Source organism: Anopheles maculipalpis, chromosome 3RL (genome assembly GCF_943734695.1).
Source record: "Anopheles maculipalpis chromosome 3RL, idAnoMacuDA_375_x, whole genome shotgun sequence".
NCBI classification, from domain to species: Eukaryota; Metazoa; Arthropoda; class Insecta; order Diptera; family Culicidae; genus Anopheles; species Anopheles maculipalpis.
In genome coordinates, this window is record NC_064872.1 from 50029071 (window position 1) to 50048507 (window position 19437).

The 19437-nt window shown below is 43.3% G+C and overlaps 4 protein-coding genes across 4 annotated transcripts in view; 2 read left to right on the forward strand and 2 right to left on the reverse strand.

The window, feature by feature from the left end:
* Positions 1–807: 807 nt before the first annotated feature.
* Positions 808–2655, forward strand: LOC126562350 (uncharacterized protein CG4449). The gene is made up of 7 exons (XM_050218824.1): positions 808–877; positions 944–1240; positions 1307–1387; positions 1447–1688; positions 1795–1899; positions 1990–2281; positions 2357–2655. The coding sequence occupies exons 1-7, from the start codon at positions 838–840 to the stop codon at positions 2653–2655; spliced, it is 1356 nt and encodes a 451-aa protein (XP_050074781.1). The 5' UTR covers positions 808–837.
* Positions 2656–7109: 4454 nt separating this feature from the next.
* LOC126561370 (chaoptin) overlaps positions 7110–19437 on the forward strand; it is a 79279-nt gene continuing 66951 nt past the window's right edge. The window contains exons 1-4 of the mRNA XM_050217480.1: positions 7110–7288; positions 7578–7722; positions 7817–8620; positions 8705–11857. Coding sequence (XP_050073437.1) covers positions 7110–7288; positions 7578–7722; positions 7817–8620; positions 8705–11842 — 4266 coding nt within the window. The 3' untranslated portion in view covers positions 11843–11857. The remainder of the gene's footprint in view (positions 7289–7577; positions 7723–7816; positions 8621–8704; positions 11858–19437) is intronic.
* On the reverse strand, positions 14010–15003 carry LOC126560741 (uncharacterized). Its single transcript, XM_050216696.1, has 2 exons — positions 14742–15003; positions 14010–14398 (listed from the first exon to the last, which is right to left on the reverse strand). Exons 1-2 carry the CDS (start codon positions 15001–15003, stop codon positions 14010–14012), a joined length of 651 nt encoding a protein of 216 aa, XP_050072653.1.
* Positions 15106–16391, reverse strand: LOC126562327 (zinc finger protein 765-like). Its single transcript, XM_050218789.1, has one exon. The coding sequence runs from the start codon at positions 16381–16383 to the stop codon at positions 15106–15108; it is 1278 nt and encodes a 425-aa protein (XP_050074746.1). The 5' UTR covers positions 16384–16391.

Sequence of the window (19437 nt, forward strand, 5' to 3'; positions counted from 1 at the left end):
TAAAATATAGAAATTTTCAAAACTTTCCAAGAACTGTCGTCCGTATCACATAAATCACGACGAAAGACTTAAACAACAAATAGGGGAATTAGAATCCTGCTGCCATGTAGTGTATGGCCATAAATTGCAGCAGCATGCAATAAGTAAAAGCTAAAACTTTTTCGCCTGGTGGTATCTGCGTTGTTAAATCTGGATGCAAATGGTATAGTATCCGTCAATGCGCTAATCACTCAGAACTGTGTGGGCTTTGTGAAAATATCATTCCATAGAAGGTTATAGCAATTCTCTGAGGAGAATAACAGCAGCTTTCCGAGGCATAGTTTTTTTCGGAATCCTATATCGGAGGAATATTTCCAGTTACGCTTAAGTTATACTACGGATCCAATTTAAATCCGGAGCTGATCCCAATCCCACGTTGTTAACCATTCCGTAAACCATTAACCGTTAAAAAAAATCCTCGGAGATGTGTGTCGGATTGACTCGGTTCCGGCACCGGAGCCATTTTTTTCATCACTAGTCTAGGCTAACTGGTGAGGGAATGCTCTGGAGAAGTTCGAAATGCATCGCAAATTAGTCTACTTTCTCATATGCTCGTTATTTTAATAAAAGTGAGTATTTATATTTGTTTAATGTAATCTTTCACGTTTGTATCCTACCCTAATTGTATTTTGTAACTGTCAAGTTCAAGTTACCGGCTGATTTTAAATTAAATAAAAAACCTAACGTCTATTTGACAGTCACCATAAACACCTGGAGAGAACTGTCAACGAAGGAACAGACAACAGAACGCATCTTTTTCCAATCAACAGAACAACAGCTCCGTCACCGCTGTACACCATGTCCGATATTTTTGGCAATTTAGACAACTTCCTGGAGAGTAAGCTAACCGATTTTGTGTATTTGATCTTTAACTACCTAATCGACCATACATTCTCATTTACAGATTACGATGAAAACAATCTATCGTCAATCAGTGGCTTGTCCGATGCAGGAATCGTTGACGCAAACGAGACTTTAGATGGCGACCGTTTTGGCAAGCAAAATACAAGCTCTGATACGAAAAACATTCCTACAGCCAGAAGAAGCAGAGGAGCCGGTAGAAGATCTTCTCAACCAAATAAAGGAAACAGTGGTGATGCTAGTTCTGGAACCGACAGTACGGCATGCAGCGTTGTTCCATCTGTAGTTCCGGCATCGTCCCATACTGTTATTGACTTGGTCTCCAACGTCACTGTAGAAGGCAAGTTATTGTGCGCGGTTATTGCGCTACTAGTTGCTTACCAGATGATGTTTCTTAATTTTCCAGAGGAAATGCAATCGCTCTCTACGTTATTCCAGTCTATTTACAACTCTAAAAATCCCGTTGTGGAAGTACTCCTGAAGGATGGTACGCGGTACTAATTTTACCCTTAGTGATGCTTGAGCTAATTTTTACTTTATTTTTAGGTAATGCACCGCATATTAAACGAGGCTTTACAATGCTTAAAAATAGCTACAATAGAAAACCACCCGTAACAGCGAATGATGTGAAAAAGATAAGAAAAAAAATAGATTCAGTGAGAAATAACCTAAATCAGCTAGATCAAACAATCAAATCTGTGATAGGTTCAACTAAAGAACATCAAGCTCCATCACGCTCTAGCCGTCGAACAAAAAACACCACTGGAACAACACAAGCACCGATTACGGTGTGTGTCTTACTAACAACAATTTAGTTTTGTAATTTAATTAATTTACGACATTTCGCATTATATAGACCAATTTTACAAACGTTTGTATCCTTTTCTTTGGCAGATTTCACTAGATTGTGACGATGACTCAGCAGCGATACCGTCAAGCGTCTTTCCGTATAATAGGCGTGTTACACGTCGTAGCACGGCTGCTAACGCTTTAACGAAGGCTGGAACAGAATCAAACGTTGTGCGTACATAAACTTATTGGTTTATCCCATTGCGTTACACCTTACACCAACATTAATTATTGTTTCAGATAAACATAGATTTGGATGATGATGACAGCCTATTGTGCTGCGATGACTACCCGGAAAGGGCAAATAATTCGTTTGAAACGGAAAACTATGAGATACGAGTCAAAGTCAAGTGGGGCCAAGGAATAGAGACGTTCGTGCATCGAAGGTTTCAAAAGTTTGCCGATATAATTGCACAGCTGGCCACCAAGGAGTCGGCCGATAGTGCATGCATTTTCTTGAACTTGGACGATCGAATAGTGCACCCGCACGACACGCCTGATTCGATCAGCTACAAATCGCATCAGTTTATATGTATGTACCATCATAAGCAATGCAATATTACTAAAGAAGAGATGAAGAGAATCTGTTATTTTCTTATCATTACAGCTGGTCGCATTCTCAGGAATAAAGCACCTCTGCTTCCAAGCGCTACTGCATCCTCGGCAACGACCAATAACACCATCACTTTAAAGGTGCAGATGGCAACACGAAAGCAACCATTACTGTTTCAGATGGAAAAAAGTCAAACCATGTCTGTGCTGGTGATCAAATGTGCGGAAGAGCTACAATGTGAACCGAAAGACATTAAATTGTACTTTGACGGCGAGCTGGTGGAAAACAGTTACAATCCAAAGGATTTGGACCTGGAAGGGGGGGAGGTCCTGGATATTTGCTTTGTACGATGATGATTTTATTATTCCATTCTGTTCTATTTACATTACATTTACTTTTTTTTGTAGTGATATAAAATGTTCATTTTGAGTGCTTAAAGTAAAGGTTTGAGTGCTTAAAGCTGTTGTATGGTTTATTTTGTTATCTCTGTGAATTAAACGATAATCTCATTCTAGAATTGATCTCGCCAGGAACCGGTACGCTAGTTATGTCATCCGAAAGACAACGGACAACCAATCCAGTAGTAGCGTGTAGGGCTGCCCTCAAGGATAGAAGAGGTGTGATAGGAGCAAATTATTGCAATGGAGTGATGGCGTTGATGCGTCCTCAAGAATAGACTTGAGATGATGGATTCGCACACAACGACGTTCAAACGTGTGCGGTCCTTCTTTGTAATTTTACAACAGGGTAAGTTTGGGATGCAGTTCTACAGCAGGATAAGAAAGCAAGTGGCCCATCGCATTGATGAAAAATTTTAAATGAAATTGACCACCACACGCCACTTTAGTTGTAACACCATCCTGGAATTTACTACAACAACAACCACCAGCACTCACAAATATCCGTTTCGTTCTGGATTGCGTGGGCTCGCACGCTCTGACGAGCAGAGTGGCGATGATCGGAGCGCTATCTTAAGAGAGTTTTGCTTTGGTGAGCAATCTCCGGCAAGATCTTCGCTTCGCGCTATGGTGTATAAGTATGGTGCTCTCGCATACGCGTGCAGCACCGTCGCTCAGTTTGCATCTTGCTGTAAGTGTGAATGGATGGATCTTGCCGGGCTCTTGCCAAGACGAGATCGAGCGCGAGAGTGTAACGATAGCCGTCTATAACGGCCACCATCTTACGGTAATCGTGATCTGCGTGCGTGTGCTCCAAACCAGTGACCAGTGCGCAACCTGCCCAAGCTACTCGGCAAGTTCGGCAAAGCTACCACCAACCGAGCACCGATTCGCGCGGTTGCCCGCCACCTAACGGGTTCTGGTGAGGAATTCTGGGTTGCCCTAGTAAAATCTTTGCGGTGCCTGGCAGAATTCAGCCTCCGTGGTGTCGTACAGTTTATCGGCGTGGTTCGAGCAGAAATCGACTAACGTGTGCCTTTTGTGTTGGTTTCAAATGTAAGCAAATGGTGGTTTAAAGTGTTACAATATTAAATGTATTACCTTGCAAATAACACATTGGGTGATTGATTTTATTTGTGTGGTGCTAGTGTCTTGCGTAGTAGGTTCAACGGGTTCATTCACGCTGCAAGAAGTAAAGAAATGTGAAGCAAAATCGTTTGTGTGTGAAAGAAGAAAGCAGTGTCACGGCACAATGAAACAGACGATGCTCAGTGAGGCAGGGTCGTGTGTGAGGCATCGAGAGAGCATCGTACGGCCCTTCGCAACACCACATCAGCATCATCATCATCATCTTTCGTTATTCGCCACTATTGATCTTGCATTCCAATCGAAATCCATGCCGAGATACGGCATCCCATCATCATCATCATCATCGCCATAGTCGTCGTCATCATCATCTTCATCTAGCCCATGCATCCATCCATCCGTCCATCCATCCATTCATCCCTTCCGCCGAAAGTCCCCTTCGTTATCGAATTCTTCGTATAACCAGTTTACCACTTTCGAATTTTTCATGCATAGCATACCCACGGAACACCCCCTTACAGCAATCGCTCCGAGGGAAAAGATCATCCGACGACTGCGAAAGAAGAGAGTACGGGGCGTGTGTTTTGTGCGTCTCTCGGTGTGCCTTTTTTCGCTCCTTATTTTCATTTAATTTTGAGGTCAACACCAACACATAGGAGTCGGTGTGCTGCGAAGGGACCAGCCACTCCGAGGCTGCTCTTTCTCTTCCCTATCTCATGCAGCGCGCGCGAGACAAGGCTGCCTTTTTCCTTCTTCTCTTGCCTTTTCGCTATGCGTCTTTTACCGTTTGCGTTGGCGATGGTGTTTATGTGGTGGACATACATGGATATGTATGTGTGAGAGACGCGGGGCGGGTGGGGGGTGGGGGGTAAAAAAAGAAGAAAGAAGCTGTGCATGAGATGCTGCTACCGAAACAGGTGACGATCAGTGCGCGTGCGTGTGTTTAGCGCTCTCGCTCTTCCCCGGGCAAAGTTACAACGAAAGACAACAACGAGCAGACAGGCGAGAAACCCCGTACGTCGTCCGTACGGGGGCTCGAGCTTGTGTAACGCTTATTGAACTATTCAAGATTATTTGTTTCGTCGTCACCCTTTCTGCTTTCTTTCACTTCGCTCATCCTCCCGGAATCTTCACTTCCCGTCCACTCAGCTTCTGCCCGCCGCACCTACTCCGGGGGCCATCGAATTACGATCGACTCTAGTGATCCTCCGCCAAGGCTCACATGCAATCGAATCTGCTAAATAAATTTGCGTTTTTGCTTGCTTGATCGACGAATATAGCAAGACGGTGCGACAATGGCGTAACAATTTCGTGCATTTGGTATGTTTGGTTTGAATAAGCATTCGACCAATGGTGCACAGACACAATCGTCACAAAGTCAACATAATTAGACCCCATGGAGAAGTGGGTTTCGCCCTTTCCTCCGCACGATGGAACCATAATTGCTGGCTCGCAGCAAACGATAAAACTTAGTTAGCAAGTAACAAAAAAAGGCAGCAAAATTCCGTATAAAAACCTGTTACTTTTTTTTCAAAACGCACACCACGGTGTACATATACACACGCACAGAGAAACACGCAACAACGGGTCCATTCTTTTGGCGCTACCAACGAATTATCAGAGCGCGTGATCGATGTAAAATTTGCCTTCGGGTACGGTGAAAATCGATTTTATTCCCTTTGATTTCACTTTGCCCGCCGTCCATTCATTGCAAAGGCGTTTGGACGTCCCGCGCGCCACGCGGTGATGTTGACGCGATCACACAAACACACAGGTGGCATGTGGCAGGGGCCAAGTTCTTCAGAACACAGCATCAAACGAATTAAATGCAGTCGCGTCCGAATGTGGTCGGCCTTGAAATCGCTTGAATGTTGCCACATTTCTATCGCAATCCGCAATCGATACGCTGAAAATATGCTAATCAAGGCTTTACAGATAGCTGGTTGGCACAACATTTTGTTTGCATTATCTGTTTCTGTTTGGTCACTGTATGCTGGTGTAAATGGGTTCCCCTTAGCAAACGCACTTATGGATAGTATTTAATTTGTGAGTGTGTGCGATAATCTTCACAAGTGTTTAACTAACCCTTAAGTCGTTTTTGAGCAATACATTGCTGATGTTGACATTGTTGATTTATTGTTGATATTTTAAAACAAATCTTTTTTTATGTAGTATAATGATACTTTAGACACATTTCATTTTTATTTTTTATTTTTTTGTTTTAATTTAACATGAAGTATTTTAAGAAGATGAAAAATCAAAACAACGAAAGTAGGTTGGAATGTTAATCCTTTTCCGAGATCAAGTAGCAAAATTCGTGCTATTTGCAGACTCTATGCACGATGAAGGGAATAATTTGCAGTTAGAACTGGGCATAACAATTCCTAGATCAGATCATGTCAAACAAGCGGTCCTCTCAATGTGACCCGCTAAGGAATGGCGAAAAATTAAATTATTGTGAACAAAATACAGTTCTAGGATTAAACGTTTCTTATAAGCGATTAGTAATAATCGTCTAAATATATTTTTATGTAAGTGTACAGTGAAAGACAATAGTTGAAGACCGCCTGCTGTTGTACATAACGTAAAAATTAGATTCTGCAGCCTATTTCCATCGAATCAAACCTAATTCTTTTTTGTATAATTAAATTAAACATTTTGGGAAAATGTTTCTATAATTAGATGAATCATTAAATCGATACACAAATCCCTTTTTCTATTCTGATGAAAATATGCTCATAGCACACAAGACCGACCATTGATGAATGTTAGAATTTAACCATTTTGCTCTATTTTTGGGTATGTCCCTTTTACATGTTTAAACACAACGATTGCTCTACTCTGATTATAAAAATATTAGCTTGTAAAGGTCTCAAAACTGTTAAACCTTTTTCGATTTTTTATTTATTTGTGAGCAATCATTTATAAATTTATGGATGAGAACAAAGTTGCTATAGATGGTACGCTGATGCTGATAAACATTCTACCAAATTTTGTTAAAACGAAATTTTATTCGTGAGGATTGACCATATTGCTTTTTAACAAAGGTATACCTAGTAGAGCAGCAGGTTTGCCAAGTTATACCTAATAGAGTAGTTTTCGCGTGCTAAGTTCTCGTAAAAGTCTTTCCACACGTGCAACGTTTTAAATTAATTGCTCTTCGCCTGACTGCTTCCTCATCGCATGGCATAAAACAAAATCTAAATCACATCTGATCAAATGGTTCAGTCCAATAAATATAGCTTCGATTTTACTGCTGCGCACGGCATGGTTCAAACATTTTAAATGAGCAATTTTCCTATTTTAATGCTTTGTCGAAAACAATGCCTTTCTCTCAAACAACAGGCGTGTGTGACAAGCAGCATCTCCACCAAAATATGACGCGAATAATTACCAACAATTTGACCAGGCTTTTGTTGCTGCTCGCGTGCACCCTAACTCCCATTTCGTGTGCGTGGCGCCCATGCACCGATCTCGACGCGCTGCTTAAAATACCATGTCGGTAAGTGTTGTTAGTAAATTGCATTCCTCTTTTCTCTCTCTCTCTCTCTCTCTCTCTCTCTCTCTCTCCTTCTATTTCCTACCCCATTCCGTAAACTATTGGCCTACAAATTTCACAGCGATCCGTTTCGTCAGATCGAATTGTGGGCAATTTTCGGCATTCATTCCGATCGATACTTTTTCACGGCCAAACGCCATTGATCGTTCGCTGGATCGCTTATAATTTTGTTGTTTTTTTTGTGCTTTATTTTTTCTTTCTCCCTCGCTAACAACACCAACGAACGGTTCAGGTGCAATATTGAGACCGCTGGAAACAACAGCCAGTATGTTTTCGTGAACGTAAACTGCGATCGTACTACACTGACAGCCCCGTTTCCGAGCGGCATTCCAATAATCTCATTTTCGCAGCGTCACAGCGGCCATCAAACATTGCCGGTAAGAACCATCAAAATAGTCAACCGATTTGAGGAACAACTTTACACGTCACATCTTAAAGCGCTAAGTGATGCTCATTTGATTCTATCTACAGGATCTATCCATCCTTAATGCTCCAGTGCGGAAGCTGGACTTTTCCAACAATGCCCTCCGATCGTTCGGTACCAAGACACTGTTTGGTAGTGTCGCCGAATACCTTACCGAGCTACGATTGGCCAACAATTTGCTCGGCGACAGTCTGAATCCAATATTTTCCACCGATGTCCTGCAGGCGCTTCAAGCGCTCAAAGTGTTCGATCTGTCTGGCAACCGTATTATCGCACTCGAGGAAAGTATTTTCGATGGCAATCGACGGCTGGTGGAGCTATATCTCGACCAGAACAAGATCACCATGATCCCAGTGGCGGCATTGAAGGAACTGACCAGTTTAAAGCTGCTATCACTGCGAAGTAATCGCATCGATTCACTGGAACCTGACGCATTCAACTTTGCCAACAAGCTGGAACGGTTGGATCTTCGCAACAATCGCATTCGTAGTCTGAAATCGAAAGCGTTCGCCAATCTTGCCAGCATGAAGGAGGTATTGCTGGCGGGTAATCAAATAAGTCACATCGATGAACGCGCCTTGGCTGGGATGGATGTGCTGCAAAAGTTGGACCTCTCGGATAACTTGCTGTCCGAGTTCCCATTGGAAGCGCTTGGTTCTGTAGTATCGCTGAAGGTGCTTAACGTATCGCTCAATAATATTGCCAAACTAGATTCGAACCATTTGGCGCAAATGAAAAATCTTCAGATTCTCGATATCAGTCGAAATACGATAGCCACAATACTGCCGGGAACATTCCGCGAGCAGCTACTGCTGAAGTATCTGGACTTGAGTCTCAATTCTCTGCGGACGGTAAGTCCAATTCTGGTGACTCGAATGTTGCGAAGCATTTCGCTAGGGGTATGATCTTTTACAACGGCTTTTCTTCCATTACAGATCGAAGACGATGCATTCGAGGGATTGGACAATCTGCAAACACTCATTCTGCGAGACAACAACATTCTCTTTATCCCAGGCAGTGCTCTCGGGCGGCTGCCGAAGTTGTCGAATCTGTACTTAGATTTTAATCGCGTTGCAGCTCTATCTTCAAGCATACTGAAATCAATTCAACCGGAAAATATTCGCTACCTTTCATTGTCCCGTAACGTCATACGCGAACTGCCGGGCGATAGCTTTGCGGCATTCCGCAAACTTATATATCTGGACATTTCTGGCAATAACTTGGGAGTGATAGGCGAGGACACATTCAAAGGATTGGACGGCACGTTGCTGGAAATCAAACTTTCGTTCAATCGTATTGCATCGCTCCGCAAGATCGTGCTTCCAAAGTTACGACGATTGGATTTAAGCTCGAACAGCATCGATGATCTGGCGATCGATTCGTTCCATAGCCTTAACAATCTGCTGTATCTAAACATGAGCGGCAACGAACACATCGGCCAGGTAACACGCACGATGATATACCCGCTAATCAAGCTACAGGTGATCGACATTAGTCACTGTGGATTGAAGATGCTACAGGCCGATCTGTTCCACAACAACACTGATCTGCGAATTGTGCTGCTCAATTCTAACCAGCTGAAAGTGATCGAGGAAGGAACGTTCCTGAATCTGAACAATCTCTTCGATTTATCGCTGGCGGACAACGGCTTAGAGCAGTTGCGCCCGCGCTCGTTTGTTAACACGGTCAACCTACGATCACTCAACCTCCGACAGAACGCATTACAGGAGCTGCGTGCTGATATGTTCACGACAGAGACTGCTCTCGAGATGCTTGATGTGTCTCACAATATGCTTAAAAGCTTCACCTCTAACACACTGAAGATACATCCGCGCCTCAGAAAGATTCTGCTAGCAAACAATCGGTTGGAAGTGTTCCCGCCTGAATTGATTGCTGGTCTGGATCATCTCGAGGTGATCGATCTTTCCGGCAACCGACTCTCTACCATTCAGCAACTTGACTTCGGTCGTTTGGTAAATCTCCGGGAATTGTACTTGCGTGCGAACGTAATAGACTCGGTACAGGACATGGCCTTTCACAACTCTTCCCAGCTGCAGATTCTCGATCTGGCCTCCAACCGACTCGATCGCTTGTCTGAACGTTCGTTCGAAGGTACACTCCGTCTGGACTTGCTCGATCTCAGTGATAACAAACTGACAAGCCTACCAGAACAAGTGCTGGCCAAAAGCCGCGTACAGCGACTCGAACGTGTTTCGCTCGCCGGTAACAAGCTGTCCAGCGTGCCTGTAGCAGCCTTCGGTGATCAACACGACACACTGCAGACACTGGATTTGAGCAACAACGCTATTCGAGAAGTACCACGGGCCGGTCATATGCTTATGATTAACGCTAAACATGTCGACTTTTCCTACAATCCCCTCACCCCGGAAGCAATCGCCACCGTGCTCGGCCAGCCAAAAACGGTACGCTCCCTGAATCTAGCCGGAACGGGCGTCCGAGAACTTCCCGTACTCGAAACACCGTACCTTCGTAGTTTGAACCTTTCCTACAACAACATCTCGGCGGTGAGTCCCAAAGCTTTCGAAAAAGTAACGCTGCTCGAACGGCTGGATCTATCGCACAACGCAATTGTCGATGCGGATGGATTGCGGGATATCTGGCCAAAGCTGGGATTGCTCAGCTACCTCGACCTGTCGAGTAACCCGATCCGCTCGATCACCGCACAGACGTTCGAACGGCTTGAAGGTCTATCGGAGTTGTATATTCGCGAGCTTCCCGAACTAGCACGACTCGAAAAGAACGCGTTCAAACCGTTGAAAGATCTTGCTGTACTGGAAGCATATCAGTACGCGAAGCTGGGGTACATCGATGTGCAGGGCATTGTGCAAGAGTTACCAGCGTTGGCTGCAGTTGACATTGAGGCAAAGGATGCCAATCTGGAGTCGGACCAGCTTCAAGTCTTGCACCATCCCAAACTACACACATTGGGCCTGCATGGTTACGCCTTGCAAAGCATCTCATCCGGTGCTTTCGCTGGACTACGCAACAAATATTTGACCGTACGTTTGCACAACACTTCACTGACGGCATTACCTCCGGCACTGCTACTACCCTTACCTCGGTCGGCCCATATTGACTTCAGCATTGCTGGTTCGAAAGTAAGCACACTTACACAACCATTTCTCAGCTCGTTGGATGATCGGAAAAACAGCATCCAGATTGACGGACTAGCAACGAATCCGGTGCGATGCGACTGTCAGGCGCGCGCCTTCCGTCGATGGATTCTTGCCACGAAAGTAAGCGATGTGCGTTGTGCAAGTCCGGCACCAGTCGCCGGCAAACTACTCACTGAAGTTGGTGACATTGAGCTGGTGTGTGACAATCGCAGTAAAGCACCCACCAACCCTACACAACCGATGATATCAAGCACCGGAACCGTTGTTGGTACTGGTACACGCACTACCCCAACGATTAGCTTCTATAACTACACGTCCGAAGTGCAGATGACGAAATCCGCAGCCACCACGGAGCATGATATCATCTGGAGCATGCCACCCGTATCCTCTTCCTCGACCACCACCCGCACCAAGGGTTCAAAGTCAAAGGTATCTTCAGCGGCAATGCCACCGCTTAAGAAGATGCCTTCGGCGAATGATGACACGCTCATCATCGGCATTGTTGGTGGTGTCGTGGTGTTCATCTTTCTGCTCATCATCTGCATTTGTATTTGCCGGTTGAAGATGAACAACGACAGTTACCACCATCACCATCCACGTGGTGGGCATCCGATGCCGATGGGAATGCCCGGCACGCTGCAGGTTAATTACACGGGCAAAAAGGGACAACCTGCGGCCATGTATCCGACGCTTGCACCACCGTACGCTCAAAGTTACGCGACGCTGCCGTACAAACCGAACGGTTCACCGACTCAGGCCCGGCCTAGCTATTCAACCATCGGCCGAATACCGTACCAGTATCAGAACCACTCGCTCATGTCCAGCCAGGCTGCGTTGCACCACCAGCAGCAGCAACAATCGTCCGGTCCGGGCACTCTAACACACTCATCCCACAATCCGTACATCGTGTACCAGGATGACAAGGTGTATCGATGATGCGGACAACCAAAAGTGCGATCCCGTGACCCATCAGTTTAGCAAGAGATCAGTCCAAAACTTCCTTTGCAGAAGTTCAACTCACCCGATCGGCTCTATCAGTGAGCTCGATAAAGAGTGTGCACGTGTACGTACGTCTGGGAAAGTGACATGAGACATGTGCAAACATGTGCGTGGCATGAATGAATGAGTGTGTGTGAAATTAATCATTAATGCAATTATTTTTGTTCATGTTTTGCCTTACTACCACCGCTACCTGTTGATGGGTGCCTTTAGTGGATAGGACTTTCCGGTTTTTTTGTACTGTATGTTTCGTCCAGCAGTGAATGATCCTATCCATCCACACCTTTACTCAAGATAGTAAAATTGTGCTCGAATCTGGGCATACTTTTTAAAGGACATAACTCACTTACACTACCCGTTGTTCTTTGATCAGGAGGATCAGTCCGGCGGAATCGTTGCCTATTATAGGGACCATAAAATGCTCAATTTAATTTTACACCGTTAGTGGACGTATTTAGTGAACGCTTTTCACCTCGTGGTGCTGCCAATCGAGCAGGGTAATAGTGATCGATTTGGCCTGTTAGATAGCGAAGAGAAAACAGTGAAAAGCGGGCTTTGTAAGTAAATCGGCCTAATAAACAAATAGAATTAATGACAAAATGTGTTGCAGCAATGTTGCTTAATGATTTTGAGCTAACGAAAGAAAATGTTGCAGCTCTTTGCAACTACCAATTGGCTCTGAATCGAAAATAGCTGAGCATCACTCGGCTTTTAGAAGAGAGCCAATATTTCATCTAAATAATTTCATATAATGCATTAAATTTTTTTAAAAAATAAGCTTTAGTTGTATGGTTGATCTCTGTTCCTCGTCCGCTGACCCGGTTGGAATCCGTCCAGCTCAAACTCAACCGGTTCGTCCTGCTTTTCTTAAAAGTGGAAATGGACTACGTTGGACGTTATACCCTGCAAGGTCTTGATCGCCTTGACCATCTAAATTGCAACGCTTAGAGGCCTTTTGTTCACTCCTGGACACCCGGATCGACTCGCCGTAGCTAATATCAGGCTATAAACCTATACTCGACGTAGAGCATGAATTTATGTGCACATGTGTTTATATACCGCTTCAAAATTTAAAAAATGAACTCGAACATTTAATTACGCTCGATATCTGTGTCCAAGTAGCATTTAAGAAAAATAATATTATTCCTCTTTCAAGGGAATTTCACGATATTAAGTTGACCTCTTAGTCATCAAAAAATGTTAGTTTGTTTTCAACTCTTTCAATGCATTGGCGAACATTTGATCCTGCCTTATGATTATAGATTTATTGGATAAGGTTCTCTAACAGGGAATTGTTAAAATAAAAAAACAAACACGATGCGCCTTCTGTCTACAAGATTTGTTTTACCGGCCCAGACAGTCACTCTGTCTAGATTGTTATAAATTGCTTACACAGCTTGTACTGGGATTTTTGTATAAATTATAAATGCCCAATATAGCAATACGGCCTGGCCGTCCTACATGAATGAAAATATGTAAATAAATAAATTTACCAGGAAATTTGATAATATTTATCCCTTTGCGTTTGAAAACGGACTTTGACGAATTCTTCTTCTTCTTGGCATAACGACCTCCGAGATCACGGCGGCCATCGAATGGCTTACAAGACCTGAAGATACCACGTACTTGGATAGTCAGTCCTCACTACGGTCCTGCCGTATGAAGACCGGCACCGCTGTCGTCTACACCACAGGGCCACTTTGGACCGAATACTTGATCTAATTTGAAGTTCTAAAAAAAAAGATATTAAAGTCTTAAAGATTAAAAGAAAAGATTTTTAAATCTATTACACACAGCCAAGATGTGATATATCCACTTGTACAAGGAACTTCTTCTTTTACGAGTGTTTTTTTTACAATCTTTCCTTACTTCATAGAGATTACAATGTTTCAGTTAAAATTTTGACCAATTTCTAAAAAATTTTAACCGATGCTTAGGTTGTGACTTACTATTATGTAGGTTGTATGCAGGGAACCTGTGCAAAATTATCATGTTTAATTTTCTTTCATCGATTGTTAAGCAAGCTAAGGCGTTCTAATGAAATAAAGAAATCAATTGTTCGTACGCAAAATTTTGGCATTTTGTATTGCAAAAGTATTCAGTGTTAAGAACTCGTGCTTATCCGTTCGTAGATTGCAACACAATTTATGTTTTCACTTCCGATGCTGAACTCGTCCATCAGCTTCCAATCACGACAAAACCATTCACCGGGGGCCAACGGCAAAGGATTGGTATGCACACCCTTTTCTCTGCCCGGACCAATTAGTATTACGAAGCGCCCGTTAAATTCTTTTACATACTGTTCAAACGCTTCTCCGTTGTTGAAGTAACAAAATAAAAGTGTATCCAGGGGCTTGTCGTGCCATTTTGACATCACTTCCTTCATGGAACTGTCCGACCCATTGACAAAAAGTAGTGGAATGTATCGGATCGGTGCATACTTTGAGCTCCACCATACCTCGTCGATCTCTATACCGACAACACTAATTGTGTCTGAAATGAAAGCGACAGTTTGAACGTCATTGCTATGGTATGCGCTAATGTGCTATGCTATGTGCTAATTTTTAATGAAAATATGTAATTTCGGTGGCATACAATTTTGGTTAGCATTAGCCAAAAAATATTTCCTAACAGACACTTGTGTGATTTAGACTAAATTCCGTTAGTAAGACAACTAATAGTTTCATCTTTCTAGAAATTTTCATACAAATGTGACGAGAGATATGGTTAAAAATTATTTGCTTTCTTATCCGGGAAAATGCTGGCTAGTTATAGAAGTAAGGGTGTATTTTTGATCATTGAAACAAAGGTGAAAAAATAAAAAATCCTTACATACCATTTGCACAACCGATGATCCACTCTAGCAAGCCAGTACCACAGCCTACACTGGCAATATTTTGTATACCGTGGCGATTCAGTGCCTCACTGAACCGTTCTACATCCTGCTCAAGCGGCCAGGCCCATAAATAGTTCGATCGCTGGACCGGTGCTAGTTCTTGTCCCAGTTCCAAAATCTTTCGCCACTTTTTTGTTTTCGTAAAACTTGTAATAAACTGTTGGTCTTCCTCGTTCGCGTTCTTTGGCTGTCGATCAAGCATGGTTCCGGGATTAGCACCTTTCACGTAGGACGTTTGTTGTGTTTTCACTTCAAGCACAGCCAAAGCGTGTATTTCGACTATTCACACTATTCGATCAGACGATCAATCTGCTTGCGCTTTGCTGCTAGTAATAAAGTACTGTGAGGTACGCTTACGCCAGTGAACTTCACAGAAATTATTAATAGATCCTAGACCGCTGCTGCTGCCGTTATTTGTAGTGCCGCTACCACCACTACCACCACCAGCAGCTCCACCGCCGTTACAGATTTTTTCGGCTGGGATATCACAGTTGCCGAGTTCAACCGATGGTAGGCGATCGTTTTTATATGTGTCACTATCATCAGGTTGGAGGTTAGGTTGGCCTACTTCCGTTATTCGACTGTTGGCAGTGGTGTTGCAGTTAGTACTGTTTTGTGAAGTGGCAGGCTTTAAGATTTTTCGATACAATTCTAGATTGTCGAGACGGGAATTAAAGGAAGCTTTCGGTGGATCCTGCCTCACAGAAGATGGAGCACCGATTTGGTTCGATTCGCGACCCGGCGAAACGTTGTTCGTAGACGTCCAATCGCCATTCGCTTGCATTGACAAAATCGGTGTCTTTGGCGTTCCTATCACTTGTATCACACTGATCCGGTTCGTTGGGGTAGGTTGTACCGGTTTTGTGCTTTTTTGAGCTTCTTTTTTAATTGCTTCGATCTCACCATTATTGATGTTGCCGCTTGCTAGAACGATCACCTTCAGATCAGCTTCGGGATGGAAGCTTTTCGCGTGCCTTACAATGTTATCCCTCCGCGCACTCGTCACACCGCATATAGAACACTTGAAACCTTTCAACCTTGAATGGGTTTTCAGGTGCCGTTCGAGGTTGCGAGCATCGATGAATTCTTTGCCACAAGCCTGACACTGGTAACGTTTCACCCGATGACTTAACTTATGGTGCTTTAGAGCATTTGTACGCAGAAACGTTTTGCCACACTCGTCGCATGAATGAGAACGATTGCCTTCGTGCACTATCAGATGTTTTGTGAGGTTGCCCTTCAGCGTAAACGTCAGGGGACACAATTTGCAAGCGAACTTCTCCTTCGGTAGGTGTTTCGATTCTTTATGCGACTGTAAATGTGCCGCACATTCGAAGACGGCCGTACATCTGGTGCAATGGAAACTGGCCGGTGCATTGTGCAGCTTGTGGTGCAGCTCCAAATCACGCTTATGCACATAGGTTTTGCTGCAACTGTTGCATGAGTAGCGGGTTGTACGATGTACTTCATCGTGAAATTGTTTGTGAGATTTAGTAAAGACGGTCTTGCAGCACGTTTTGCATTCGTACTTAATCCGGTTCGTACGTCGATTCGAGGATTTTAATTCATCACTATTTTCCATTGACCGCGATACGAAACACACCACTGAAAACCGTGTGAGTTAATTGAAAATAACAATGAAATGGAAAATGCAACTTGTTTGGCCGGTGGTACCCCACCATCCTGCCATGAATTACCTTTTGTGTTTTACAAAATAGTACTCAAAGCTGCGGAATCCATTACATGCTGTATTCTGCACCTTCAGATGTTGTTTGAGTTGTAAAAATTAAAGAAAACCTGTACAACAATATAAAGCGAAATATATTTGTCTTTAGGAACCAGATATAACAACATACCATTGACCTAAACAATGTTCCAATTTGCAAAATTGTACCACAAACGTCAAACCAGCAACTTTGCCCCCAAGATAAATAGATGCAAATTGCGCCCTATTGAAAAAATCTGCCAATTAACGCATTATTGAGGCAAATTTTTATTGAAAATTTCTTAGCAGTAGCTATTAAGGCAATTTTGTCAATAGATGGGCTCCGGTCCTTCACAATCGCTTCTAGAAACAAAACGGCCTTTTGTTGACTCTATTTGATCTGGAATTTATTTCACCATTCTCGTCCATCGTCTTGATTTTTTTAAAAGTTTCAGTTTCAAGTTTCAGGTTGAATATCCGTTTCTGCATCAAACACGAAATAAATCTACCTTGAATTAGCCACATGTGTATACGCGTACTCATGTACATATTTGTATTTAGTTCTAACGCTATTTCTGTCTCTCTTTCTCTCTCTCACACAAATAATTTTGGAAAAATGAACAGCCACAGTTGGATCTGATTCAATTAAATTGGTCAAAACATATTATTATAACTGTGCTGCAACTGTCCCAAGCTGTCATGAAAAATTCATGGTTTTACTGACAGTGATAAAAATACAAATGTGTGTGAGCAAGGAAAACGGTCTCAAATAATTCATTTTTCTATTCCAGTGCGTTGAAAATATCATTTTATTGTATCAAAACATGTAATCGAGTGGATGTTCTAAAGTTTGCCGTGGAGCAGTTTCCATAGTTAAGTTCGCGTCTGCGTCACATATTTTCTGTGCGTGTGTAGTCTGGCTGTGCTGCTGCTGGGTGACAGGTATTGCACCGATAGTTTGTAGGCTCTCTCTCACTCGGCTATACCTCATTGTGGTGTTAACCGAGGAAGTGATAATTTCAGACGAAATAAAGTGCAGTTACCATATTGTGTGCCCGTGCGAAAATCCTGCTTCCAACTTAGCTCACTCGAATCACAGCCCGGATACCATGGCGGGCCTAGCATAATTTGAGTTTCTGTGATATGTGGACATGCTAGCGCTGCAGCATATCGTGGTGGAAAAATGTTGTGTGCACCGTGAAAATAGAACAGCGGGATGATGATGGTAGTAGTAGTAGTGATGTAGCCACCCGAGAGAAAGTCCAGAACAATGCACAATTTAAAGAAATGCAGCTGAAAAATCGAGGCGCATTGTTTGCTAGTTCAGTGAAGTGGCGAAAACAGTGCCATCGTGTAGCTAATTTCCAGTGGGCCAGTATCATTTTCGGGCCTTCGGGAGTAAAGCCAAGTGTGTGGAAAAATCAATACTAATATAAAAATTAACAATGGCGGCAGGGATCTATGCTAGTTTGCCCGTGTGAGTGCGAACAAGACGGCGCTAGTCGACCAGTGCGAATGTGTGAACGTGAGGCAAGCAAAGGTGAGAGAGCAAATGGTGAGAGCATCAAAACGCAAAAGATTCTCCCGAATGAGATCGAACAGGATGAAAATTCAGAGCGCATAAGGAGCAGCAACAGCGACTCACGGTACAGAAGAAGCAGAAGGCGAAGTTCTAACGAACAATAATTTGCGCATCTTTGATCGAAAACGTTTGAGTTGAGAGGTGTTTTATCATTATCATAAAAATGTAAAGCTGTCCCCACTAGCTGAGGTTTGTTATTTTCAGTACTGCACGCGCAACACACAAACGCATCAGTTTAGTAGCGTGGTGTACGATAAACGCGACCATCGAAAATATGCACCGTATATACCGTATCGGGGCGTCAACAATTTCGTTGAATGATGTGGGGAGAGAGTATAAAGGCCTTCAGGCAGGCAAGTGTCAATTTTCATCGTAGTGAAAAGATGTCGATAAAGCAAATTGTGTCTTCTGCGGACACACATACAAGCACTTACACAGCACTTCCCACGGATCATATAGCATTGGTTTTTTTTTTTTCGAATAAACAAGTGCAGCACATCCTCAAAAAAAATGCGCTCGAAACATGTAGGAAGAAGTAGTGATTTTTTTTTATGGTACGGATATCAATAATTATTCGCAGTGTGCTATTCCCATAAAAGGAACAAATTGCCACACAAAGACTAGGAGTAGGGTGTACGTGTGCGTGCACTGGAAGAACATCATGAAATCTTTTAAAATTTAAAATACCTTTGAATAGTTGCGTTCATTCGTCCAATTTGAACAATATAATCTTCCAGGCAGAATTTTGCATTAGGAGAACCGGAGCAAATCAATGGAGATCAGGATTTTTTTAGTTGGTTAAGTGCAATCAAACTGGTGAGAATGAGAGAACAGTTCCGGAGTTTGTACATGAAGCCGTTGTAAAATGTGTAACAGTTCTCCTGCTATGCTGTCTTTGATGAACATGAAATTTCTCGCCAAATGATGGAGGAATCTTCACCGTGTGTTATCATATATTCCGCTCTCGCTAATGTTAAATTTTCGCATCTCTTTTGCACATTGACAGCATTCTATGCGGTACTACCGGTCGGTGATGGCAGCAAAGGGAACTTATAAAAATGCACCCCAATTATTATCATCCCTCAAAGACGAACGCCACCGCAACCACCAATATATGCAATAGAGGCTGAACCATCCTCATCGCACAAAAGATACGCCAGAAAAGTACTGTGAAGTAGCAAGAGAGCAAGCGTTATCGCGTTCCTTGCTTGCGAGTTGGAGAGAAAAGGAAACGATCGAGAGCATTGCGGGGTGCAATCATCGATACAACACTTGCTGCTCTACACAAAGTGTGTGCACAAGCAATCGAGAGTGTACGAGAGAGCGTGTACAGCATAAAATAAGGCAGG